This window comes from Agelaius tricolor, unplaced genomic scaffold (assembly GCF_023055355.1).
Source record: "Agelaius tricolor isolate 1412-34295 unplaced genomic scaffold, bAgeTri1.0.p SCAF_10, whole genome shotgun sequence".
In the NCBI taxonomy this organism is placed as follows: domain Eukaryota; kingdom Metazoa; phylum Chordata; class Aves; order Passeriformes; family Icteridae; genus Agelaius; species Agelaius tricolor.
Window position 1 is genome coordinate 32,578,546 of NW_027269270.1, and position 27,807 is coordinate 32,606,352.

At 38.7% G+C, this 27,807-nt stretch overlaps 1 protein-coding gene across 13 annotated transcripts in view; it reads right to left on the reverse strand.

The window, feature by feature from the left end:
- Positions 1 to 27,807, reverse strand: part of GTDC1 (glycosyltransferase like domain containing 1) — a 318,453-nt gene that overhangs the window by 224,361 nt on the left and 66,285 nt on the right. For 10 of the 13 annotated variants that reach the window (XR_011680429.1, XR_011680428.1, XM_071435469.1 and 7 more), the window contains 2 exons: positions 9,716 to 9,883; positions 6,252 to 6,425 (listed from right to left, as the gene is read on the reverse strand). The exons of 1 other annotated variant lie outside the window; for it this stretch is intronic. Coding sequence is in view for 10 of the 12 variants with exons in the window: in XM_071435469.1 (XP_071291570.1) it covers positions 6,252 to 6,425; positions 9,716 to 9,883 (342 nt within the window). In the remaining 2 variants the exon portion in view is untranslated. The remainder of the gene's footprint in view (positions 1 to 6,251; positions 6,426 to 9,715; positions 9,884 to 27,807) is intronic. 2 more of the 13 variants (XM_071435471.1, XM_071435474.1) reach the window with 1 other exon arrangement.

Genomic DNA, 27,807 nt, shown 5'->3' on the forward strand with positions numbered 1-27,807 from the left:
CAGAGTACGATAATTCGTTCACGCTGTAGAACAAGAATGTTTTACAAGACCTTAACTCTCCAGAGAAATTTCTCTGTAAATACAAAAAGCAAATTTTATGGGAATGTGTTGTATGCAACATGAGCAGTACCCAACATAATAAAAAAGTGGGTTGCACAGAGAATTCTGCTTAAATATCCTAGTGAGCTATTGTGAGCCTAAATGGCTATTATGATAGCATTTAGAGGAGTACCTATACGACAGATAAAAGAGAGTCAGTAAAACTATTTTAGTCCCTGAATAGATAAAAAAGAAATTACTTTTTAGCAAGTTTTGCAGAATGAATACATCCCAGCACACTCTTCAGCTAGGTCCTTCTCTAGGAGAGCATTCTCATTCTGATGCTGCTGGAGTGGTCTGGGGATAAAAATTTCGGGGATAAAACTGGCATGTTCTGCCTGGAAGACAAGGCTGGGGTAACAGCTCTTCCGTGATCCAGAGGGAGAATGGAAACTCCTACATTACCCAGGACAGCACAGGATGAGTGTGTGGAGGAAGCACCATGTGAGAAAACACCACTGGAAATGAAGGTGTCCTTCACTGAACCACCTAAACTCTCACTGCAGGTGCAGCTACCTGAGTTAGCACTAATCCCAGAGGGGCAGGAGGAACCACTCCACTGCAAACAGCTCCACAATGGAAAAATTCCACTTTTTTTCCCCTTTTGAGCCCACACTGCACATTCCTCCCAACAGGGGCTGTGTCCCAGATCCTGAGAGCATCCCTCATGCTCACTGTGTAACTCAGTGGGCCAACACCCATCTTCAAACCCCGCTTGCGGCAGGTGAGGAGGAAAGACATTCAGGGGAGCAATTTCCATCCCCCAGCTCTTCAGCAGCAAGCCCCAAGGTAGGAGCAGTCTATTGGCACTTTCTAATTATGCTAATGACCCATAAACCGTGGTGGCAGTGAGGCTGTGCCATTGGAGAGGGCACAGAGCACCACGGAGATGCCCGGGCCACCACCAAAGGCAGGAGGTACCCCCAGTACCAGAGTCACTGTCATTAGCACTCCACCTAAGCTAATACTTGCTATTTCACTGGAAGGCTAATTAGCCAAAAACTGCTCTCCTAAGCTAAATATGGCTTCCCACATGCAAGACACTCACTACAGCTCACATGGGTACCACTGCTGAGCAGCTTTCCCTGCAACACAGACACATCCCCAGTGCCCATCCATAGCTCTGGGCTCCTGTGAATTCAAGTCTCTCCTTGCTCATTGACATCTGCATTTTTCCAGTTAAGTTCAGCCCTGCAAACCTGATCTAAGTGATGCAATTAATTTATTTAATATTTTTTAGTTCCCCAAAACAGGCTCCTCCACACATTTTTCAGCACAAGAGATACTGTCAGTGTATTTTAAAAATTTCTGCTTTACTCAGGAACTCCCTTGACTGGCCCTAAAATACTCTCCAAATTGGCAAATTCTGCCTCTCTCACACTATAACTAAAAAATGTAAGTCCAAATGGTTGAAAATGTCCTGTTAACTGTACTAAGTTATAAAAGCAAATGAAGAAACAAGTCTAAAATCTTTAATTCTTCTTCAAAATGAGCAATGCAAATAGTACAAGATACTCACATACAAGTTCCACTTTAAAAAAAAAAAAGGCAGTTTTTATTTTCTGCTGTAATCCTCATACTCTCATGTTTCTTTTATATTATTCCACCTCAGTCCAATGTGAATTTTGAGCTCTTAGGAACCTTACTTCATTCTTGCTTATAAAAACATCTTCCTTTCCTACCACAGTGTGGTAACAATAAAGATATACTACAATCAGAGGAATAGTAATAATAACCAAAATCTAAATCGAAATTTTCATTGGAATGAATTCCAAGGAGTACCTAATCTGACCCTGCTTTGCAAACTGCCACTGACAATGTGGGCACAGATGGGATGAGAGAATTCCTATAAAACCATAGAATCATGGAATGCTTTGTGATGGATGGGGGCTTAAAGATCATCTAGTTCTGCCACAGGCAGACACTTCTTCCCCTAAACCAGGATAATGGTCCAGTGGATATCCAAGTACCAACAAAGACCTTGCAGAAGTTTCCAGAGGGCTCTGCTGGCATGTAGAGAAGTACCAAAGATAACATCAGTCAAAGGGGAATTTCTTCCCAAACCATCATTTTATAGTGCAAAAGTGGAAAAAGATTATATCAAAATAGACTCTATTGATTGTACAGTGAAAAAAAAATTGGATTTTATTTATGTTACAATAGAAAAGATACTAAAATGAAGTCAATGGCCAGGTAAGTGTGAATTACAATGTATTTAGCTCTGTGCTATAAATCCCCTGTCTGACACTCAGCACACATGGCAGAGCCACTGCTCTCCATCCCTTGCAATACCAATGCACTGTGCAGGGACAGCCTGAACTCAGAGGGGCTTTTGTCTTGAAGCTTAGAAATACTCTGATATTTATTCCCCTATCATATACTTCACCAGAATGGACAAAGAGCAGAATTCAAGGCAGAAATCATATGGGGTGGGTATACACAGAGCAGCCTTGGCACCACAGGACAGAATATGGAAGCCAGTCATTGTCAGAACCAGAAAACAGGAGGATTAGGTCAGTAAATATCTTATTCTGTCAAATCCTCAAATCCTTTCATCTTTTCTCATTGTCAGATAAGGACCACAGTCTGCTGGGTTTGCTCTGAGAACACCAACACGGGTCCTAATGACAAACATTTATTAAAAAAGATTCTTTATAAAAAAGCATCAACAACTTCCCCTCAGAAGTAGAAAAGCCCATTAGAGGCCCATTTGAAATATTTAAATACACACTACAAATTATAGTGGTGCCTCTCAGAGTATCCACAAGTGTTTCCTAGGATATCCTTCATCATTATACCTCCCCTCTTAAGTGATCATTTACTATGCTGCTTGTGCTGTTTGTGGCCATCACCTACAGTAATTACATTAAAAGGTAGATATTTTACAGGATTAGCTCCTGTGACATGATCCTTCATTACACTGGTTTTGATCAAGGCTCAGATGCATTTTATTTTGCCCTACAACTGCAATATTAATCTAAAATAATCTTAAAAAGCTCCCCATCACACATGTGAGGATGATTTCTCAGATCACCTCTCTCTCCCCAGTCCAAAGGTAGATTATGTTTCAGACAAGAACACACACTGAGACATTCACACGCAAAATTAAAGAGGTCAAAATAAAAAAATAAAAAAAACACCCTAGTTATTTTGCCTTCAGAATTTTTAAATATTTTCCCAACATCTCAGCAAAATTATGCATTTTAAAAAGACTGCAGGCACTGAAATGATTGTCAGTCATGCAAATAATCACTTACTTACACTGTATGAGTTTGGTTTGGATAAAGCAAATTACCATTTGAAAATAACTTGAAAAACACTCTGGGCTAAGAGCTTGCTTTATAAATTTTAGCTTGGCCACAATTTTTCTTAACCTTTTTCTCCTCAATCTCCATTCAGTCACTATACTCATACAATCCAAATTAAAAAACCAGCTTTGAATTGCCACAGGTGCATTCAACTTTATGTAAAATATGTAAGAAAAAGCAAATTTGGGCTGCAGCTGAAGGTCAAAACCCAAAGAACTTCAGAATCAGACAGAAGCAGCCTTTTCTTCAGATTTTTTCCTGTTGTCTTGATATTGGACTTTGTCTAAACACCTCAGACCTTATATCTAGAATTAGCTGTTGAATAAAATATATATTAGATATAATAGAGCTGACATGAATTTTTGTTTGTAATCATTCTGCTCTGAAAGTTTTACTGTCACATAGTTGTTGATGAACACCTTAATCTTCAATCATCACTGCTGAAAAGAGGTTTCTGATATAATCCCAAGTGCAGCGACCACAATAAAAAGGGGAAGGTGTCCTGCCTTGTGAGATGGGATTTAACATGAGAGCAGGACTCTAAAAGAGCACACAGAGAGATGTGAGATCTTCCTGCTGTACCAGTGTAGGTAGCAGGCTCATGATTTTACCCACCTAATCACCTCCTGCTCTGGACAAACGAGCGCTGTGTGCATGATGACTTCAGCCTAATTTGTCAGATCTTGTCTGACCCCATCTGCCAGGGCTGACAAGTCCAAAAGAGCTGATGTAATATACGAGACAGGGTTATCATAACTTCATCTCCAAAACTAGGTCTGGGCCACATGATTCCTAAGGTATGCCAAAACCCCCAGAGCCTTTGGAATTGGCTCCACGTCAAATATGCTGAGCACCCACAGCATTCCCTGTGCTCAAAAGCTCTGGACTCTGGGAGGGAATAGCAGATACTCAAAGATATGCAGGTACTGAACTATGCTGCCATCCAGGCAGCCAAGTCCCTAAGAAACACTGGAGCACTTTAACCCACTTGTCAAAAACAGATGTTTAAAGATTTAACTTTAGACATTGATTGCTAAATGATTTGCATCAGTATTTTAGAATACAAAGTTTTCCAAGACACTGAAACTCAAACCTTGCAGTTTGAGTACATCAGTGAGTGCACAACCTCAGCTCCTGCACTAAAAATTTCTCTACCTCAAACTACCACATATATATATTTAGCCTTTGAAATAACGACAAGTACAGGCTGGTGAGGGACAAAGATCTCAAGTGTGGCCACAACTTATTATCAGATCAAAAGGCAGGCTCTTGCAAAGTCATTGCAGTGCTTCCCATCCTTATTTCAGCAAAAAAACGTACCCAGCATGGTGTTTGGGTTTAAGAGCATAATCAAATTGCAGAATCACACTCTATTTAGTGCTGGTCCCACTGAAGCAAAGTTCCTGTTCAGTGGGAGGAGAGTCCCTTATAACAGGAAAAACAATTGTGCCAGGTTTAATCAAAAGTGAAAAGGATCCTGTGAATGTTCCCTTGGAGCCACATAACCCACTGCTAATTTCAAGGCGGGCTCTGAACGAGGGCAATAAAAAACGTCCTTCAGAGTAACCGAGGAGGAGCGAGGAGCAGCTCCTGCTGCAGCAAATGCCAGCATCTGCAGCGCTGCTCCCTGCCACAGGAATGCTGCTGCCCACCTGGAAAGACACTCAGAGAGGGAGGGGAGGGATAAAGCAGCTCCTTGGCTGCAGGCTTATCACTGTCACTGTTCTCCAGCATTTCTGTCTCCTCCTTGTCCTCCCCTGCACAAATATGCACGGAGTTGAGGTGTTGGAACCCTGTTGGAACCTGGTTACTGAGAATTTTAGACTTTCTGTGCTAAGAAACATTGGCCCCCAAGAAAACAATACTTTTAATCTAAAACTGTAAAGAAAACTTCCAAAATTAAATAATAAAATTAAAAATGTAAGTGTGCAATTTAAATAAAAATGTGTCATATCACATAGTAAGAACCTTAGAATTTAAAGTTTGAAAATATTACAATATATTAATATTATAATAATATATTAATATTATAATAATATATTAATGTTATAATTAATATATCAATTATATTAATAGTTTCCCTTCCAATAATATGATATTATAATGCTAATATTATAATAGTAGTATATTATATTTAATATTATACAATATTATACAATATTAAATATTATTATATAATATATAATGCTATATTATATATATACTAATATGTAATAAAAACAAAATAAGTTTTAAAGCAAAAACTAATCCTTTTTCACCTTCTTCTTCATAAAGGTACGTAATATTATATAATTAAATTAAAAATCCACAAGTAGTTCATTATTAAGTTAAAAATAAAAATAATTTAGGTATCACTTTTTAATTAAAGAAATTGTCCTTAAAAAACCTTATAAGGAAAAAAAAATAGAACTCAATTTTTTATTTATTAAAATAAAATACTATAAAACTCACAGTTTAGAACATTGTAATATAAGTAAAAACTAAAAAACATCTAAATCCAAACAAAAAATACCATCTCGCACATTTAATCCCTAACAAAAAAAAACCCAAAAAACTCATCACCGAGGAGCAGGCAACTCCTGGAAGGCTGAAACAAGTGGGAAATCACTGAAACAAGTGGGAAATCACTCATCCTGAACGATGCAAGTTTGCACGACAGGCACTGAGGACAGGCTTGGCTGCCTCAATAGCCTCTGATTATTGAAATACATTTATCAATTAGGGGGTTTTGCATATTATCAAACTCATTCATTAATGATGCTTTAGCTGATTAGTTAGAACGTCACCATAAATACAGAGTTTTGACAGGCTGGAGGCAATTTATGACGTGGAAAATGTACTGACCTGCTCACATCAGGAAACCTGACTGGAAAATAAAGAACTTGGCACTTCGGTCTGATTATTTTTTCCAAATCCTTAGGTCTGTGGTCAGGAATCAGCTTCATAAATTTTCCAATGGATTTAAGAAAGGATTCCATATTAAAAGCAGAGTTGAACACCACAACATCAGCAACCAAACTGTAAAAAGTGGTGAAGATTAATGAATGTACTGCTGGCACAAAAGGCACAGGATTATTCTACAGGCAAAGGAAATAGGATACACATTCTCATAAACAAGCAAAAGGTGCAAGTGGATGCTAATTAAAATCAGGATTTTCACATGAATTAGGAGTATCACAAGTACCCTAATCAGAAATGTCTTAATTTCTCTCTATTCACCCTTTAAAAACATGTTTAACCTTTTTTAACTAATAATAAATTACTATTATTAATCTAAAGAAGGACATCTATTCTAGCTGTGGAGTTTTGTTCATAAAGTGGTAAGTATAGTGTTACTATCATCATCTCAGAAGCATTATAAACAGATAAGGCCCACTGTAATCTGACTTTTGTAGAATTTAAGTTGGAAGAAAATTAAAATTCCTCAGAAATATTTTTTATTGAAGGAAAACTTACCTTTGGTTAACCTACCTTCAACTGACCATGTGTGTCAGGCATCAGGACACTAAGGAAATGGATTGTTATTTAACCTATGCAAATGTAATCCTGATTAAGAGTATATTCTCTCTATATATAAATAAAATACATAGCATACAATATCCACCCCCCCTTAAAAAAAGTTTGAAAAGAATTGGCATATAAATTTAATGCATTATTTCCACTGCTGTGTTTTAAAATCAACCAGATCAATAATTTTAAGATGGAGTTCAATAACAATGCAGGTATTATTGCTCCACTCTTAGAGTCAGTCTGGAGAAAATAAGCAGCTATAAAAAACCTGAAGGATCTGGAAGTTTATCCTGGCAGTGCTGCCACAACCTGAGCTACACCAACACACAGAGCACTAACTGAGGTAAGAAATGCTTTATGGCCAGTTGGTTTTCTCAATATGTTATATATTGTAATACAGACCTACAAGTCAGAAGATACATTGAGGACATGTGTTCATAAGTCACTGGGCTGGTGAAAAGTATATTTGAGGTGAGAGGCTGTCATTCATCCTCTCTGCATCTTTCTGCTGTCTGGTCAAGAAAGAGAACTGACACTGCTCACCAAAGCAGCAGGAGTCAGTAGGAAAAGCAAAGAAACTCCAACATTAGAGAGAAATAATCCTTTTCAAGCTGGCTGCAGGAGCTGAAATGCTTTCTGGCATCTTACCCTCTTGCCCACCTATGGTTTTTAACCCGTTGGAAGCCTCAGTTTTGAACAGAAGTCATCTTTTCTGCACTGATTTACAGATGACACGAGGCAGGAACCTGACACATTTCTTTGCTGCTCTCTGACACACAGCAAAGGCTCCAACAACATCATCTCACCTTCTCTCATGCATGAACTCCTATCTGCCCTAGCTCCTTCCTGCAGGCTCTGCAAGCCAGGGGCAAATTAGAAAGATTAACTCCTTAGAAACATCAGAATTCTGATTTTTTTAATGATCCAAAGCACCAACCTGAAGGTTCAAAGTGCTCTAATTTTTTACACTCTGTGTAAAAGGGGAAAGGTACATTTTCCCCATTTCTAACATATTTGGAAGATGAAAAGATGGCATCTCTTTGCAGATGACCACTGGAGTGTGAACAATAATACAGAGGACACGGCTCCAATTTTCTCTTAAATTGGGGTTTCAGCAGAACAGAAATGGGAGATAAATATTATGTAACTACATGAAGAATATAATGGAGGCTGAAAAGGACAGAATGGAGCATCTCTTCCCCCATCCCTGGAAGCATCCAAAGCCAGGCTGGATGGGCATGGAGAAACCTGGTCTAGTGGAAGGTGCCCCTGCTCATGGCAGGGGGTGGTATGAGATGGGCTTGAGAGTCCTTTCCAACCCAAACCAAATTCTACGATCTTCAAAAATCATCTTTATTTATCTAATAAGAGAAGATACTTAAAATGCATATTTTGAGGAAAAACGTTTGTCAGTTTACAACAGATGTATGAAAAATAACTGCCACAAAAAAGCAAAATATATATACAAAAAAAATATTCCTTTCCTAGTGCCAGAAAACACTTCCTTTTGTTAGAACATCTGAAAATGGCTGCTACTGTTTTCAAAAGATTTTTCACTCCACTTTCCCATCTTTACAGCTCAGTAAGTGAAACATGTTGCAAACACTGTGGCAGAGGCAGCTGCAGAATGGCCAGAGCGTACACAGATCATTAATTGAGAAATTTCAACATAACTGCCTTAGATTATAAAGATGCAAAAGCTTAACTTGCACCTTAAAATGCTCAAACCCTATTCTTTATAATTCTTCCACCGAGAGAGGTGAGAAAGATCATGGAAATGAATTTATTTCAGTTGAAAACAAGTGAGTTTTGCTGTTTTGCTTAGGTCTGTGCAGTGCCTAACCACAAAGCTTTTCAGTGGTGCTGTTATTAACTTCTTTCATTAACTCAGATTCGAGAAATACATTTGTTTTTAGCAACAATAAAGGACCACAGCCTTTAAAACGTCTGGGTATTTTAGCACTGCACAATTTCTGAATACTAGATGAAAGAAATATAAGGATTTATCTGGTATGTTTACTGCCCTCTCTTCACAGGAAAAGTGCTGCAGTACATTTTAATTTCTGTTTATTTCCCTAAAACCCTCTCCATAATTTCAGCTGGATGCAGTAAAAGCTATGGCCAAGCACGAGCTGAGTAGCTGCAGCTTTGTGAAGCATCCATGAAACAAAGCACCACTTTCAGCCAAGGCACAGGTCAGAAATCCAACCAACAATGGCTACACCACGGCAGCATTGGTGGACTTTATACAATAAATTGAGATGATTTTTTAGAGCAAAGTGGTTCAGCCACACTGATTTTATCAAGCTCTCCTCAGAACTCTGCTGGTACCTCAGTTTGGTACCGGCTCATCCTTTATAGAATCACAGAATAACCTGGGTTGGAAGGGCTCTAAAAGCTCAACCAGTGCCACCCCCTGCCATGGGATATCTTCCTCTATCTCAGGTTGCTCCAAGCCTCATCCAATCTGGCCTTGGACACTGCCAGGGATGCAGGGCCAGCCACAGCTTCTCTGGGCAACCTGTGCCAGGGCCTCACTGCCTTAACAGGGAAGAGTTTCTTCCCAATATCCCATCTAAACCTACTCTCTTTCCACTTGAGGTTGATCCCCCATTGCCTGCCACCACATGGTCTTGTAAAACATTAATACAAAATAATTAATGCCAAAAAAAAATCAATACAAAATAAAAATAGAAAAATAATTAATACAAAAAAAAGGTATAAGGACTCCTCAGGGTTACAATGCTGTAGACAGAAGGACACCTTAAATAACGAGGAGCAGTGCGAGCCACACCTACCATGAAAGAATTTGGTTGTATCCATACTGAAAATCCCTTTCCTGGCATTTCTGGACAGGATATGCCAATTGGTTCTCATGGAAGTAGAGGACCTTTTTCAATTTGCCAAGGTCAGGGCGGAGGGCGGCGAGTTCAGCCAGGTTAAGCACCGAGCTTGCAAAGAGGATCCTGGAAAACAAGGAGAGCAGTGTTTACTGCCAGCGAGTGTGCTCGCAGGGGTCACCCCTTCCCCTGCTCCCCACTCCCTCCCCCCCAAGAAAAACATAACCCCTATAGGGACACATCAATAGCTAAGCCTTAATACCATGTAGCAGCATTCGAAGTTTTGATCTCTTAAAAAGCAGCTGCTAAGAACCCAACTAGAAAAGCGCCGAATCTCATCGGTCTTCCCAGCTCAGTTACAGAGAGATGCAAAATAATAAAAAAAAAAATATAAAAAAAAAAAAAAGCTGGATGGATTTTATTGAAAAAGGCAAGAAAAGCTGTATCTGAAGGACAAATGGAACAAAGATAAGGCTGGCTAGGGAATACTTTGCTTGCCAGTTTCATTACACTTTACTTCTTTATGCAACCAACTACTGAAATTCAATATATGAGCAGGAATGGCACATGTTCATGTTATGACATAAACCCTTTTGATTTATGCACTGCACTTATCTAGTACGGTCTGCTTTTCTTTTTTTTTTTTTTTTCCCACCCCTTTTCTGCTTTATTTTCACATTTTTATTAGGTATCCTCTATAATGAAATGTTGTTTCTACCCTTGCACCCCAGTCCTGCCACTGCACTCCTGCTATTCCACAGTCCACAACACTGCACACATCCTTCAATTAGATAAAGCAGGCACAAACACCACTAACAAGCTGCTATCTTAGCCTTGTGTAACTTCCCAGGCTATCAGAAAATGAATGTATTTAAATGTGTAATATGAAATCCTGACCCTACTGTAACCAGTGGCAGATTTCCCTGCATTTCACCAAAAGCATGTGAGCATCCCCTGGCACCTGGCTAGCTCTGCTTCCAAGCAAAGTGAATCCTGAACTTGCAGAGACCTGAAGAGCCTCAGATATTTGTGTCCTGTATTTCTTATCACAGGGGACTTCAAAAAAAGAAAGAATTGAGATTTATTGCACATAGAATATTAAGTTTAAGAAACTAATTTTAAACACAGCCTGTTTCTGAATTGTTTGGGTTGGTTTTTTTTCTTTTTGCTCTCCACCATTTTAGTAATTCAGATTCAGAACTGATTTATGCAATGTTTTCTTCTTCTAAAATATTTCTTGAAGTTTTTTTTTCCAACTGTTATTCCCATTCTTTCTATTTTTACATTAATTTTGTGTTCAAGATTACTGCCAAACTGACATCAGTAATGTGATAAATTTCTGATTCTGGCTGCCAACCTCAAAACTCATGAACTTCCCCACACATCCATCTAGATCATATATATTATATCATATCTCTGCTAACTTACACCCTTCTTAGATAACCTGTATCTACAGAACAAATACTTCCTAGGGCACAGATCCTGTATCCATCTTCATCAACCTGGGTCAATGCTGATCTGAAAGGATTACAAAAGTAAGAGATGACTGTTATTGCCTTGTTCATCAAATATTTGATGGTTCTAAAGGACCTGTCACACAGAATGCCAATTAAGATATGAGCTCAGGTTTATTACAAGCCATACTAGGAGGAAAAAATACTTTTAGGTAAGCCATTACTTATTTGTCACCATGAGTAATGACCTCTGGACCTCATAATGACCTGGGTGCCAGGCTCAAAGCAGAGCAGGAAAAGCTTCCTGGGGGCGATGTGAAATCCCTGCTCAGCACTAGAGTGACAAAGAAAAATGCCAACTGGAGAAAACATACCCCAAAACCTGCAAAAATGAGATGAAATGGTTGCTTGGAAAAATTTGGGCTACTGACAGGGCAAGGGGGAATGGCTTCATACTAAAAAAGGATAGGTACACATTATATAAAGGAAGGAATTCTTCCCTGTGAGGGTGGGCAGGCCCCGGCACAGGGTGCCCAGAGAAGCTGTGACTGGCCCCAGATCCCTGGAAGTGTCCAAGGCCAGGCTGGACAGGGCTTGGATCAACCTGGCATAGTGGAAAAAGTCCCTGCCCATGGCAGGGGAATGGAACTAGATGAGCTTTAAGGTTCTTTCCACCCCAAACCATGCTGGGACTCCATTTCTGGATTGCATCATAGTTTATCTTTTCCTTTACTGATTTTTCCAAAAATTCTTTTCTACCATGAGTTAGGGAAGAAAACAGAATTGATACAGGGTGGTATTGATGAACCTGGCTGAGTTTGAAGGAAGAAAGAAGGAAAAGACAGCACATTCGGACTGAAACCAGGGGAACCAGCACAGAAAGAGGATGGGAAGTGCAGATAGTGGAGGTGCCAAGGTTGACACACTGGAGAGAAAAGGACATTGGAGAGCACAATGAGAACAGATCCAAGAAATAAACTTGGACACAACCATGTAGCTCTGACGCATCTTAACTTGCTCAGATCAACAATGGGATAATTAGGAGGGAAAAAAAAAAAAAGATGGTTATAGCCACAGGCAAAAAAACAGTGTCTGCAGTCTTGGCTTAGGCAAACTGGAGGAATTCAATAGCATCATTAGAGCACAATGGAGCCTGGCTTCTAGCATGGCAAAAAAGGCTGAAAACTTGGAAAGCTTGCAAGAGGTAGATCTAAATTTTCTCCACTGTAAATAGAAAGTGATAAGACTCCACTAACAAGCAGATCGCTTATCACTGCCCAGCTCAGCACAATAAACTGGTGTCAAGAGAAAACTGTGGTGACAACTAGCAAATTCAGATGTAGAGCCTGAAATGACATTGCCTGTGCTTCTTACAGCAAGGAAAAGAATTAAAATAAACCCACTAATTAGGCAACACCCTCCTTGATTCACTTCTATTACTTTGCAGCACTTCCAGAATTTATCCCGACTCTGAGAGGCTTTCATGGCTGCTCCTTTACTGGCAGAGAAGCTGCTAACTACCAGCACTAACCAATTTCCCTGGCTTTACAAGCTTAAATAACACCTGACAGCATGAGTCCCCGTGAACATGCCCACAGAGCAGCCGCGTTCGTGGCTAATGGACTCACGCAGGGCACTGGAGGATATGCTGGAGTGTATTTCCATTTAACACCTATTACAAGGGGAAGAAAGGAAAGTTTATTATAATGGAACGTGCGACATAAATATATGTCAGTTGTCATTCCGTGTGACATCAACTTTCATTTTACCTCGGGTTATTATTTAAGTAATAAATCCTAACAAGGTGAGCTTTATCATCCCACAGAGTGTATCCGGGAGGTAGAGACACAAGGTGATGGCAAGAACGCTCAAAACATGATAATTCCTGACAGCTGCTGCTTGAGCACAAGTTAAATTGAACAGTTTATCTCAGCATAAAGATGTTATAAGGTTTTATGTTTAATTTAAAAAAATTAACATAAAACCCAGAGAAAGCAGAGTTAGGCAATCTTTCACAAACATGACATACTACAATCACTGCATAAGCTGGATTAGTACTTATTACCATGCTACTAGAGAATTAAGCTGTTTTTAGACCACCAAAGAGCTTTAAATTGCAACTTTTGTCTCTGTAAGAGAAACCTATATTTAAAACGTCTGCTAAATTCAAATTAACAGCTACATCATTAACTTACCATCTAACAAAACCCCCTACAATTCAACTGCTATTATGGTGTCCTTATCGAGACCTATCAACACTGCAGCATTTAATATATACAGTGCTCTCCAATAAATACAGTGAGTGAATCCTCACTAAACCTGTGCTGAAGGTCACATTCCTAAAGCTCTGCCCCAGCTCTCCTCTCCAAAACATCCCTGAGCATTTTGCTGTGTGACAAGTGACCTTCTTGCACAGAGCAGGACCATCCCACGTGCAGTAGCCCCACTGCCTTGGAGACTGGCTGGATTTCAGGGCCACCATCCACATAAACTGCAGTCTAAAGCCATGCTTGTGCTTCATCTGAATCGGTTCACAGCCCTTCGGAGGAGCTGCTTGTGTGAAATTAGTTAAGCATGTGCTTAACTAAAATAAATAATCCTGGGAAGGAAGCTGAGTGCACTTGCAGGTTCAGAGATGTGACATGTCCACAGAATTCTCTGCCCTTTGCTACTGTCTTCCCCATTATTTCACTCCAAACAACTGAAATTCAGTAAAATCTAAAAGCCCTTTTTTTTTTTTTTAATTACCAGCAGACAAAATGACTAATACGGGTTTCCACTTCTATCAAGCAAATTATAATAGTGAAGGTGCTAAAGTATTTTTATTTGGCTTTATAAATCTTCTTTGTGTCAGGCAGCCATGATTTACTCTTTTATGGCATTGCCCTAAATCTTTCAATTAAATTCCCATGCAACTTAACTAAAAACACATTTTGCCTTCCCCTTGGGAGACCACACAGGGCATATTTATGTATCTATGGATATGGAGGCTGAGCTCTCCGATCCGCCAGGCTCACAGAACAAAGCAAGTTTAAAACAGCACCTGATTTGTAGTGGGATGCTCCTCAGTCTGGCAGAAGCTCTGCACGAAGGACAGATAAACGTGGCCTCTGTTTGTGTGGCAGTGCAGGTAACCCAGCTGTCCCTGGAAAAGGGGGATTGCTGTAGGATACAATCCTGCAGCAGCAGCAGGGACTCTCCTGCTCCACAAATAAAACCCAAAGCCACAATTCTCTGCTGCAAAACAACAGCATCCACAGTAAAATGAGTTTATGATTGAAGATCTGGCAGCCCAGAAAAGAGCTACGAGCACTCGCCATCCTCCAGGAACAGTATTGCAATAAAACAGACTAACATTTGGATATGGCTACAAATATGAACCTTTTAGGGGAAAAGGCTAAAATAAATACTAAAATAATACTGTTCAGTAGGTGGCACTGATTGAACCAGTGAGGCCCTGGCACAAGGTGCCCAGAGAAGCTGTGGCTGCTCCTGGATCCCTGGAAGTGTCCAAGGCCAGGTTGGATGGGGCTTGGAAGAACCTGGGACAGTGGAAGGTGTCCCTGCCCATGGCAGGAGCGGAATGAGATGAATTTAAGGTCCCTTCCAACACAAACCACCCTGTGTTTTTATTTCTGGATTGCACCACGGTTTATCCAAACCATTCTGCCCTACATTGCCCCCTTAAAGGCCAAGGCAAAGGCAAGAGGCTTGACCACAGACACATCCACCTGGAGAAACAAGGGCTCCAAAGCTGATGGAGGCTCCCAGTGCCTCCAGATCAAACCTCGTGGCCAAGCTTCCTCCACCATACAGTTTTCTTTAATTTCAACCCAGCAATTAGCCAAGTCCATGCATTTTGCTTTCAGTTACCTTTCAAATGTAAACTGTGTCTCAAATAGCACTGTTAATGCCTGCAATCTTAACAGACCAGTTACTTTTGTTTGTTATTACACACATTTTTATGTGATCAACTTACAGAAGTTGCATTTTTATCACTAGCCCAAGAACACACAAATTACAACTGCATATAAAATGCTTTTCCTTTTCCCATTACACAATAGACAACACTGAATTTCTGAACAATAAATACTAATAAGTGGTAATATGTGACAGTAGACAGTATAATAAATAATAAATTAACAATAATTTTTTGACATGGAATGTACAAATGTCAAAAAATGCTTATAGATATTTTAACTCATAAATTAAGGTTTTTGTAGATAAAGATAATTTGCAATGTTTACAGAAATAATTAAGTCTTACTATTTTAATGGTCTCTATTTTTCAGAACAAATCACAAGGGTTGTCATGCCTTTCATCTTAATTAGGCCATGTGTTTGTCTTATTTATTTCTATGTACTTTCATAAACGTTTACAAATATTAATTGTAAAGAAAAATATTTTTTTCCTCTTGCTGTAATTGCTATATGTACATACAGTACAGTAATAAATATTCATGGCTGCTACCAGTTCAATATTTAGAATTTGGGAGTTGCCTTGTATGCTAAAATAAAGCAGGAAGGAAAAGCTTGGTTTCAACTCATACTGCCAATCCCTTCTTTTTATGTATTTTTTTTAAATACACAATTTCAAAGATTTTAAAGTTACATAAATGCCATTTTTTAATTTGCAAATCATTTACGCTCTCACAGTTCCTCCTTACCCCTCTGATTCTTTATTTCAACCAGTATTTATGTACTGGAACCAAATATCAAACAAAATTTCAGGCAAGATCCTTAGCCCACACAATTAAGAGCCAGTCTTAAATACTTTTCCATTATTTTTTATGACCTTTAACTCAAAAAGGTATCAAAAACCATGTGAAAACTGTGAATCAAAACTACTTCTCTATGTAACATCAAGAAGTAAGCTTGAAAGAGACTCTCACCGAGCAGACTTTTGAGGGGGGTGTATTCTGTTTGAACTGCTTTGCTTTTCAGGCAACGACACTGAAGCTTCTTGAATTTTATTAAATGTGTGTGGTACTATTTTTTCCCTGATTTGTAATTAAATTTGGCTTCAATTAATTACTGACAGATGCACATTTTTACTTTAGTGGCCAGATTGTTCACCATGGGCTCCATCGGCCTCTGTGTTCCCACAAAGGGAGAGGTCAGGACCAAGCAGTCAGAGCTGTGGTGATGGGGGGAAGGAGAAACCATGGGTCCACATCATCCTCCTCACTAAAATTCCATCAGCAACAAACAGTGAAGCAAAGGAATTTTATCAGAGCAGAGAATAAGCAAATCGGAATAACCCACTAGTGAAAAGTAGCTATTGCTGGGTGGTTTGTATGAGATGGACAGACTAACTCTGCTCAAATAGGTGCTGTGATGGAGCAAAGAAAAAGTAGGAAGCAAGATAAATAGACAACATGGTGGCTGAAGCCAAAAAATTCACCACAGGTAAATATACAGGATGCAGTGATATATATATGAAACGACATTTTAAAAGAAAAATGCTTGCAAAACTGATGTTCTCCTCAATTAGGTAACATTTAAGCAGCATTATTTATTGATTGTAAGGCTGCAAATTAATTTAATTTGGTATCTTATCTGTCCACCTCTGGAAAGAAGCCAAATATGTCAAATGCCTGGCATGGACAAGGCAATATGGCCAAGGGGTTGTAGCAGCACGGAGAAGTCCTAGGGCTACACATAACTGCACTTCTTAATCTGAACAGCACGCCTTGAGCATCCTTACCTCACATCTCCTGGTGTCAGCTTGGATCCAGGATGGCACAGAGCAAACAGGCAACATCATGGATATATGGATCCCACTGCAAGCAAGGCTCATTTATCCCACAAGAAGGGAATCAGTCCCAGCACAGCACAGACCCACCACAACACTCAGGGCTTCCCTTAAAAAAGGTTTGAATCAAGAGATGCTTGCATAAAGTAGAACTAATGAGTGGAACTCATTTCCCACCATTTCAGTAAGTTTTGGCAAAGTAAAAACTCAAATCTTCCCCCAATTTTCAGGTTTACACATTTTGTATTTTAAAACCACAGAAGACCTGCTCACTTTGCACAACTGCAGAGAAAATCATGGAATCTCAGAATAGTTTGGGTTGGAAGGGACTTTAAATATCATCAAGTTCCAAGCCCCTGCCATGGGGAAGCTTTGCTGACTCTTTAGTGTTACATTTCAAGTGCCCTGAAAATCCTGTCTTCCAAAGTATTCCAGACTTCTTTTTATGTTGCTTTATGCACCTTAATATCTAAACACTTTTTTTTTTCTTTAAGAAATTTGAAGACTGTGACTAAAAGGAACTTTCTTAGCAAATGGCTTTCACATTTTTCTAATATCCCACAGCTCTGATTTAATCTCACACAGTCTACAAACAACAAGTCCTTTAAAAATTATTTTTATGGCCTATCTCAGCTAATTTTCCTAAAAAACTCCCACTCCAGAGCGTCAACCCAAGGCATAACTACTGCCTAAGAATGGGGACCCTCAGGAAAAGCAGGATTCTTCCCAGAAAACTAATACAGTCCTCGAAAAAACTCAGACTGTCATAAAACCTGAGCAGCTGGCAACTCTGTCACCATGAAGTATCCATATGGAAGACCGAGATGTGTCAAACTACCCAAAACGAGTTTGGATAGTGCAGAAGATGGAATAAATAATTCAGTATCTTCAACACTTTCAACAGCAGGTAGTAGATATGCTACCTGCTCCTACAACGTGCCAAAATGTAACATGTGAGTGAGAGCAAGCGAGAGAATGTGAGTGTCTCCAACCTGTTTTCATGAGGATATTTTGCTCGAGGAACTTCTCTTTTTAGAGGCATATGATCCATATCAGATGTTTGTCAGGAGCAGGCAGCATTACAGAACATTAGGAATAACTTAGTGATTTTTAATATATATTCACAAAGTGAACTCACAAAGTCCTCCGTATACATGTATTAAAAAAAAAAAAAAAAGTATTTCTATCAAATATTACCAAAAAAATGAAGGGGAAATACGTATTTCTCCCAAATGCCCTTCACACTTCTAGAATATTTGTTGCTGCCACAACTTTCCTGCTGTAATATAAGCTAAGCAAACTATCCCATGTGCTCAGCAAAGTGGCAATCAGATCCACAATTTAAATATTTCTGCTCCATGTTCATGACATAGTTCAACTATAAAAATACATTGTGCAGTATCAGTCTTCTGCCATCTCTTCCTATGAGAAACAGTTACACATTGGTGCATAAACCTTCATAATTTCTACTCAGAGAAGATAAAGTGACACTTCTGTTGCCCAAGAAATTAAAATAATTTAATGTTTAAGGGTCTCCAGACCTGTCTTTGGAGGGACAAGCTCCTTCCCACAGTGATTTATCCACCAACGCTCCATCAAAAACACAGGGACAGCAGGTAGACCGATATCCAAAAGCACATCAGTAAGGAAAATGTCAAGTTTTGTGTACTGCACACTATTTTGAGCCCCTCCACTTTCTGATTAGAACATTTCTGTAACTCAGCAGAGCCCACACTCGCTACCAGATTTGAAGGATTGCACTGAAATGGCTGAGCGACCGACTGAAGTGAGATTTCAAAGAAGTGAGACAAACACTCGCCTAAATTCAAAAGCTGCCAAACATATTTCATCAGACTTTCAAAAGATAATTGTTTTGTCTGTTCTGAATTAAGCTTTAAGTGCTTTAAGAAAGGTTTCTCTACAAACATGGCTAAAGATCACAAAGGGGAGCATTTGGAATGAATGGAACCCTTCAGTCATATATTTATTTAATATCACTTGCATCATGCCTGGAATATACCATAAGCTGCTTTATTTCCATTTCCATAACATGATTTTAAGGATAATCTATACTGATGTCCTACCATTTTATTTCACATGTTATCATAACAGGGTTTTTATTTATAATGCAACCAGGGAAAGAGAAAGAAATAAACTCAGCTCTGCAGCGTGGAGCTCCTGACAGGGGATGCAAGGGACCGATGCAAGAGCTGACACAAACAGGAGAGAATTCAAAGAAAAAGAGAACATGTCAAACTCATGAGAGAATTTAACAACCATGAAAATTAAAACTTTTGCCCATTTTTCTTCTCCAGCTCCTGACTGAGAGTTTTGCAGGGTTAACAACAACATTAGACATTTACAGTCATGTTTGGTCAGCTTACACAACACAGACCTGACCCTTGAGTGAGCAATCCATACCTCAACACTGCAAGATGCTGGTATTTCCCCACATGTAAAAATCCAATAATAAAAGAATAATTTAACAAAAATACTTCTAGGCTTCCATATGTTTCACAAATCATGCTTTCCCAACACTTTCTCACACGCAACTATCATTTCAGAATTCTTCCTATCATTAAATAAAGCATCCAGTGATGAATCCCCATTATTCCCAAGGAAAATGAAAGAGAAATATCTGCCTCTGGGGTTGAAATCATATGTTACAAAGTCAGAACACCACACCACATGCTTTCTAATCTTTAAGAAAAAGAAACTGAGGCCAAGGCTTGTTTATCAAGAGCCACCAAGGGAACGAGTGAGAAGTCAGGAGCCCAAGCCAGAGCTGAAGATAAGTGAATGTCATGGTCTAGTGATTTAATCAGCTCCTGTAAGATCATGTAATTGTTTATGTATCTTATGGACCCTGCTCACCACAGCACCTGACTGGTTTCCCAAAACATTATCTTAGTTAGAGCACACAGAGTGATTCAGCATTTTCAGATCTCAGATCTTCACTCCCAGAGAGATGTTCATGCACAGATGTCTGCGTGCTTGCACATGCAGATACACAATGCATAAATACGATATACGCACATATTTTCTAGCAAAATCCACCAAAAAGCTATGAAACATTCTGAATTGAGCTATTTAAACTGTGGCCAGGAAAACTGTTGACAAGAGCTAATTTGTTATTGAAAAAAGATCGTGCATCTCTCCATGACAGAAACCTAAAAATCTGTTCAAGATGGCTGGGCAAGGAGATTTCATATCTGCAAAGGCTGAGCAAAGTAAAGTAGTTTTTGGTCAAGGTCTCCAAATAACACAATTTTTCCAGCAATGCCTTTGAACTGCACATAAAACCTTTCAGGATCTCCCGAAAAGGAAGCTTGACTCAAGCTGTTTGTCAAGATGACTGGAGATGTTCTTTGGAAAGTATTTCCAAAAAGTTCAGGAGCAATGGTAGCTGTACAATCATATGGGATTAATTTTCTGTATATATCTCTTCATATTCCTGGAAGAAACAAATTAACTTGAAAATTCAAAGATCTTTATACAGCCCTGTGCTCCTAGGTAAAAATATTTAAGTAATCTTTACTTACTGTCACACACTGAAATGGATATTAAATTATATTAAATTATTATAGATACAAGTAGTAAAATTTCTTTTCTGCTTTCTCTGTTAGCTCCTGTATCTTGGTATTTCTTACACTGAACATAAAAGATATTTAATATTATCTTTGATTTAAATTGCTTCTTCTATTAAAACACAAACTTTGTGCTGGATGCATAAACACCTGCCCAGAAATCTCACAAATTTTCCCTGTAAAGGATCACAGGTTTAGAAAAACAGTATTTATTCTGAATATTCCTTTCCACGATGGTTTTGGGATGCCATCCCTTTAACCATCTTTTTTTTTTTTTCCTTTAAAATAAACAAATATATGAACAAACCATACAGAAGGAAGGAACTTCAACATTTCAGCCCCAACTGAACCCAAAACTTCCTGCTGAGCCCTATCACCCCCATTTATATGTGCTCAGCACAGTGGGAGCTGCCCCAGCCTGCAGGTAACATGGAAGGGGTGAAATGCTCCCCTTGGCTTCATATAAGAAATTAAAAAGAATAAAATTAATGTTTAAAAGAATGGGGGGAAAAAATAAAATGTGGGAAATGTCCCCCTCTCTTGTTCAAGGTCCTGTGGATTGACTTGATGAGAAAGGATGAATCTGGTAGATAAAATCTAAAAAATCCATTTTTCCCTTCTCTCTTGTTCCTGTGTATTAGCAGAAAGAACAAAATGAAGGAGCAAGGAACTGGTGAAAAAAAATCAAGCCAGAATTACATCCGTCAGGGTGATGGAGTGCAGTGTCCTGCCCAGTCCCACCGCAGACCTCCTCAGGGCTACTGTTTCAAGTAAAAATTAAACAAGATGACACAGAAACAGTCCAAGATTGACATTTTCCAGCTTTGTGTCATGTTACATTATTTGAATGAATCTCAACTTTTAAAAACATCCAAAGGAAAGCGAATGAAGGCTGAACAAAACAAAAAAGATTTGTAAGAAATAAGACTCTCACTACAAGAAAGAGAGCCACCCATGTTGATACTACCAAAGGTAAGAATATTCTTAAGGACACTGTTACCTACCCAGACACACTTTTTGTTGCCAGATTAATATGAAAAAATGTTGATTATTCTACCAGTATTTTTTCCCTTTACTCAGGTTGTGTCCATAGGTCCATCTCAAGGGTTGGTGATGAAGCCCAGTGTTCCCACCACAGCTGCTCTCCCAAACATCTTCAAGATCCAGAGTCCACAGAAAAGGGCTCAGCTTTATTGGAAGGATAAAGCCCTGAAACTACTGAAAAAGCTGTTGAGAATTATGAAAAATAATATGCAGGATTTTTTCCCTCAGTTACCAAGAAATTCAAAGCAGCCAGCAATCAACCTCCCTCTTCTCAGCACTCAAAAGCACTTACAGAAAGCCTGTTCTTAACCCTGCTGCACAGGAAAAACTCCCTTTTATCTTCCATTTATTTTCATTTTTACCTGAAAGGCAGAAAAGAGTTGGTTTTTATGTACACCAAACATGAACTGGGCTTTTTTTGCAGTGTATTAGACTGCGGTCACCTTCTCCCCATATGAATGCATACCTGGATTTCCACAAAAATAAAAAAATAAAAAAATAAAAACCACCAACAATATTGCCCTTCTGATTTAAGCACGGCCTGTTACTCAATGTAACGTTCATCTATACATGTTCTCACTGTTTAAGAACTTGGCGCAGGTGTTATTAATAAAATAAATTTATTTTTAAAAAGGATGCTATTCTATAAGCTTTGAAGCTCACACATAGTCTAACTTAAGCCAGCTTGGGCTCATCTGGTCTTTAAATGAGCCCTTTCATGTGGTCAGCCCACGAGCCATACGTACTGCTGCTCAATCACGCCACTGTACATCGTCAGCGCGAGGATGATTTGCATGATTTGCATTTCCTGTGCGCTCCAGCTTCAAGGAGCTCCAAGCACCACGTACAAAAGAAACCACCGCCAAGTAATGCAAAGATTTTTTACTTAAACCAGATGAGGCTGTTTCAGTCAGCCTTGCCAATGGTGAAAAAGGAAAAAAAAAAATATATATAAAAACCAACAAAAAGAGGGGAGGGGAAAAAAAGTCTCAGGGATATCCTGTTAAATAAGGATTTATTTGGAGGGAATCTGAACCTTAGATGCATACCCTTACTTTTAAAATATAAAAGCTCAATGAGACCCTTAAGAAATATGGCCTAGCAGAAAATAATTCAGTTAAGAACTTTTCTTCCCCAGTATTTCTTAGCTTTTGGCACTACGCTAAGTTAGTTAGTTATTTATTTAATAGCATATAAATGGATTCTGATTACATTCAGTTTCATAAGGTAGAAAAACTAACCTAACTAAACTGAATTCACTGATAGCTGGTTAATACTTGTCCCTGTGAATAAATCTTTTATTTTATCCCAAATGATCAATAAAACCTATTGGACAAACAGCTAAGACAGAAACAGCATTACAGTGGGCTTCAATGAATAAGAACTAAAATTAAAAAAAAATGTACCAGAGCCTCGTTGCCATGAAAAACAGAGACAGATGGGGAGCCAGACCTATATGATGCTACAAATAGATGAATATCTTGTAAGGATTTCAACAAATGTTATAAGACCCAGTCAAAAATTGAAAAAGTACAATGCAGCAGCACAAGCAAATCTGAAGTTCACCTGAAATCCAAGCCATACTATCGTCATTATATAGATTATCATGTTTCAAAAATAACAATAAAGATTAAAGCCTTTATAAAATCTCTTCTAGATAATAGCACAGCCGAAAATGTCATTATTTAGTACAAAGAAAATAAAATTAAGGAAGTTTGCTGTAACAGCTACTTGGGAAATGAGGTGCATCTTGTCCCCAACTTAAAAATACAGGTGGGAGTGTGAACTTCATGTTCCAATACTGGATTGGATGGCAAGTCTCCCTCTAAACTGGCAGATAAATTGAGATGACTAAAGACTAAAGGCTGACTGAGATGTATGTACCCAGCTACAGAGAGTAGCCTGACAGAGACCCAAGTCAGGCTGCTCCAGGAATCTGCACATCATCATGCTCCAGAAAAACCACAGCAAACTCCTGGTGCTGCTGCTTCCAAGGGACACTCAATTTTAGAAAATGAAGTTGCATTTTCTTTGGTTTTGGTTGTTTTTCTTTCTCTGCGTTGTTCAAATGGAACCAAATACAAGATGTGGGTGAAACCGTAACCAAGGGGTTAAATTCTGTCTTGAACACAAAAATTCCACTTATTTCATTGTTGTCTGCAAATATACAGTCAAGAGCCACATTTAATCACCACGCGTAGTTTCTATATTATGACTGTAAGATTTAGTAATCGAAATGGCTACCAGAATAAAAATGCACTCTGTCATTTTTCCACTTAGACAGCCCCTGTATAATGCTCTTAAAGGTCAGCTAATTTTATTATGGAAAGTAACTAATAACCTTTATTAATTCTTACGCTCGCAGTTTTCGAACACGTCAACCAAATAAATAATACACTGCAGGAAGACACCACACAAACCAAGCTGTTGAATACAATCTCTCTGCATTTGCAACAGACAAAAGAGGTCATTAGAAATGTAATACATGGGGGTTTTTTGCTCTGGAAATTAGGAAAACATGGATAGACAGAGCTTTTTAAAAGCCAGGCTGCTGGTCCTCCCCCATGTTCCAAGATGCTGAGACCACCAAACGAGGTGCTAAATTCACTAATACCCAAGCACAACCATGATTCCAAATGTTATGCACCACCTTTTCTTTTTTTCTGATTTTCTAAATTTACAGGATGTGGTCAGTATTAGAGACCACAGGAGTTTTGCTTAGAAACTTTTCTGCTGTCTTTCATTTAATAAAATGACTGAAAAACATGAAAATATCAAAGTTAAAAATATAGGTGTTTATATTTTATTCTCACTTTATCTCTTGCGTGAAAAGCATAATTGTGTTGCACACTATATAAAATGATATAGAATATTCACATTTATTATAAGAATATTCACATTTATTAAGGATTTTTGCTTTCCTTAAGTGGTTCAGAATGCAGAACTGCTCATGGTCAGCCTCTCCTAGCAAAATGCTTTAAGTGAGTTTGTTCCTAAGAAACATTACTGCACCTGAAACTAAAAATAGATGGTTATTTTCATCCATTTAATCACATGAGGAAAAAGACACAGTTTGTACCAGTCTTCTTTAATTTACAAAATAATTCCATAACGAGCCCTGTGTGTTTATATCATGAAAATCCCTGGCACTCAACCTCCGGGCTCACACACCGGCTGCAAGTGGAAGCAAAATGGGGTTTAAAAGATTCCAGCAACAATAGTCTTGTGACTAAATCAGAAACAGAAGCACAAGTCATGAGCCAAACAGATGCCTATCGGTTTCCTTGAGCTTAATCTGATTAAAACATGGCTCTCAAAAATGTTAAATAGAATGCCACGTCAGAGAGCTGGCAAATGATAAAAATAGTTCACGACAGGAAATCATTATTAAAGCAGCGCTAGTTGTGTATCTGTTATGGAAATTTCCCTGTAATTTTTCTAGGTTTCCCCCTATGCTTTTTGTTGAGTTGCTATTACTATTTTTTTTTTTTTCCTCTCAATGGCATGTAAGTTTGAGATGTAAAAAGAAAATTATCACTGCAATTTTCCAACTATACTCTGCTCAATACCATCTCAAGTGTGTCATACATCATCTTGTCATTCACTTGAACAAGAAATCACATAATATGCAGAGGTAGAAAATAATCCGAAATAGGGAAGTGCCACTAGGGCAAAACCACATTCATATGCCAACGCAGGGGAAAATTTAAAAAAAAAAATGAGACTTCATCTTAACTTTAAGCATAATGAAAGCATCTTAAAAACACTTAATTGGAGAAAATTTTCAATGAAGAGCTGCTGGGAATGACAGGAGAGCTATTCTAGAGTTCACCAAACAATATTAGAAAAACAAACCATTGAGAATATGCCATTACAAATTAACCTGAATGTTTTAAAAAGCTTACACAATTAAAAGAAGATTCAGAGTCCTAAGAAAAAAATTTTAAAAGAAACTCAGTATTTCTATCCTCCTATTATTACCACTTCCCTTCCAAACATCCTCCAGATTATCCTTCAGAGCACCCCATAAAATACAAACTAGAGTTGTAGTATCTTGTCCTGACTTCAGTTACATAATCCAGAAAAAACTTTTACAACCAAAAACCCCAACTAAACAAAAAATAATCCCTAAAAATACTTTCAAAATATCTTCTCTTACTCTAAGGCTAATTCTAATTCCAAAGTCCCTATTTTTCCATACTGAAGAGACTTCAACAAACTTGAACAGTCACCCCTAAAACTCTCTGGATTCTTTTTTTTAAAATGTCACTGATGGGAAAAAGCCTCCATCCATCAAATTAGCTTTTCATTCAAAAGAGACATTTCATCACTAGTGATGATTCAGGCTTCTCCCAAAAAAAGCCAGGATTAGGTGGTCACTGATGCAGCGCCTCTCCATCAGGACACCCAATGTCCCTCCTGTACCTCCGCTCCTCCTCCCTCCCCCCTGCACCCAGCAGCCTCTAACACTGACATGGACACTTAAAACAGGAAGGATTGTTTTTAAATTTTAGGTCAAACCCATAATTATTTGCCAGTGGCACATCATAAGACAAACACATGATGTGGGGGAACAATGAGGTGCTTCAGAGACAGGTCTAGATGGAAGTAGGGCTAATCTTTAATTAAATTCCAGCTACTGCCCACCTAAAATCCAGAGGTGACAATGCAATCACAGCAAAAGTGACAATTTTTAAAGACAGCAGAGTCACCACATGTTTTGCAAGTGTGTCTAAGACCTCCTTGATTTTTGTCTTGGATATTTAGGCAAGCTCTGCCTGACTCAGCATGAAAGGGAATGTGCATCCTATTAACAGCAGTGCTTAAACCTTATTCCATAAAGAGTTTTCCAAGAGCACTCACATCTATTCTTCTTAATATCCCTCCCACATTAAGAAATGATTATCTAATACAGAGAGTAATCAGCTCATGGTCTTACTACAGTCATCCTCCTTGACAAAGCAGGCAAAAAAACACCCAACTGTGAAGCATTAGAAAGTCAAGGTTCAAAACATCCCCATTTATTGAGATCAATGCAAATTTATTTAGATCTCCATGCAACAAGACCAAGTGATACAGACTGGTAAATTCAAATTCCCTACTTCTGCAGTGGGCCTTCACCAGGACACACAGGAGGTCACAGTGAAGGACACACAGCCTCAACTGAGGGAAGAAAAGCTGATGACAGCTAATCCAGAACTGGTTTAAATGTCAATTTTAACACTTTACCACGTCGGACCATTGTTAAGCACCAAATTTCACATTGTCCTGCCTGTTTTCTAATCTGAAATACCACTATAGAAGAATGGACTAACAGATGATTAATTTATTACAGTATTACACACCCTTTCAGGTGAGAACTGAATGGCAGAGTTCAGGTGTGCACCAAGAGCCATCCAGATTGATGCAAATTTGTTCCCAACATCCCCTTTCTCATTCCATAGCCCCTCTCAGATCCATTTTCTTTGTATTACCTCAGGAAATGAGACACACAAGAGGAAAACAGACATTTTTGTGGTGCTTAGGAGCAAAAATATGTATGTGTAGAATTATATAGAGGGCCAGAACACCTCCCATCACTGCAGGCTAAATGAGTCATCCACTTCAGAATAATGACCAGTAATTAAACAAGAATCTGTAAAGCTGTTAAGTGCCTTTAACAATTCCAACCTATGACACTGAGGGGGTACAAGCTCCCCATGTACTGAAACCATCCATATGATCTGTCATACAGCGGAGCCTCTCACAAAACAACCTCTCACCCATGGAAATGCTTCTCTCCAAGAAGCCAAACAAAAACAATTTAAAATATTTATGGCCATAAATTTCAGCTCTGCTCCATAAACCAATGAGGAGACATGACATCATGCTAACTACCTAGACCTGTCTGGTTGATAACAGTCCCAGGTTTCAGGCTGAAGACTGAACTGCAGGAGTGTGGAAGGGTGTGAACCTACAGGTCAGCACAGATGCTGATCACAAATCTGACTGGCCAAAGCCAGAGCTGACACTCCAGCAAATATAGGAGGTCTGGCCGTGCAGGACTGACACCACAAATACAAGTCTTGCAATATTTTTGCCCTCTTTTCAGCCTCCTTGGACTGGAAGAAGGAAGGATTTCCTTAAAGGGACCTAATTGCTTCATCCTCTTGTTCCTGTATCCACAGTTCCGTTTTCATGTGGTAGAGATTCCATATATTTCCTGAAGCAT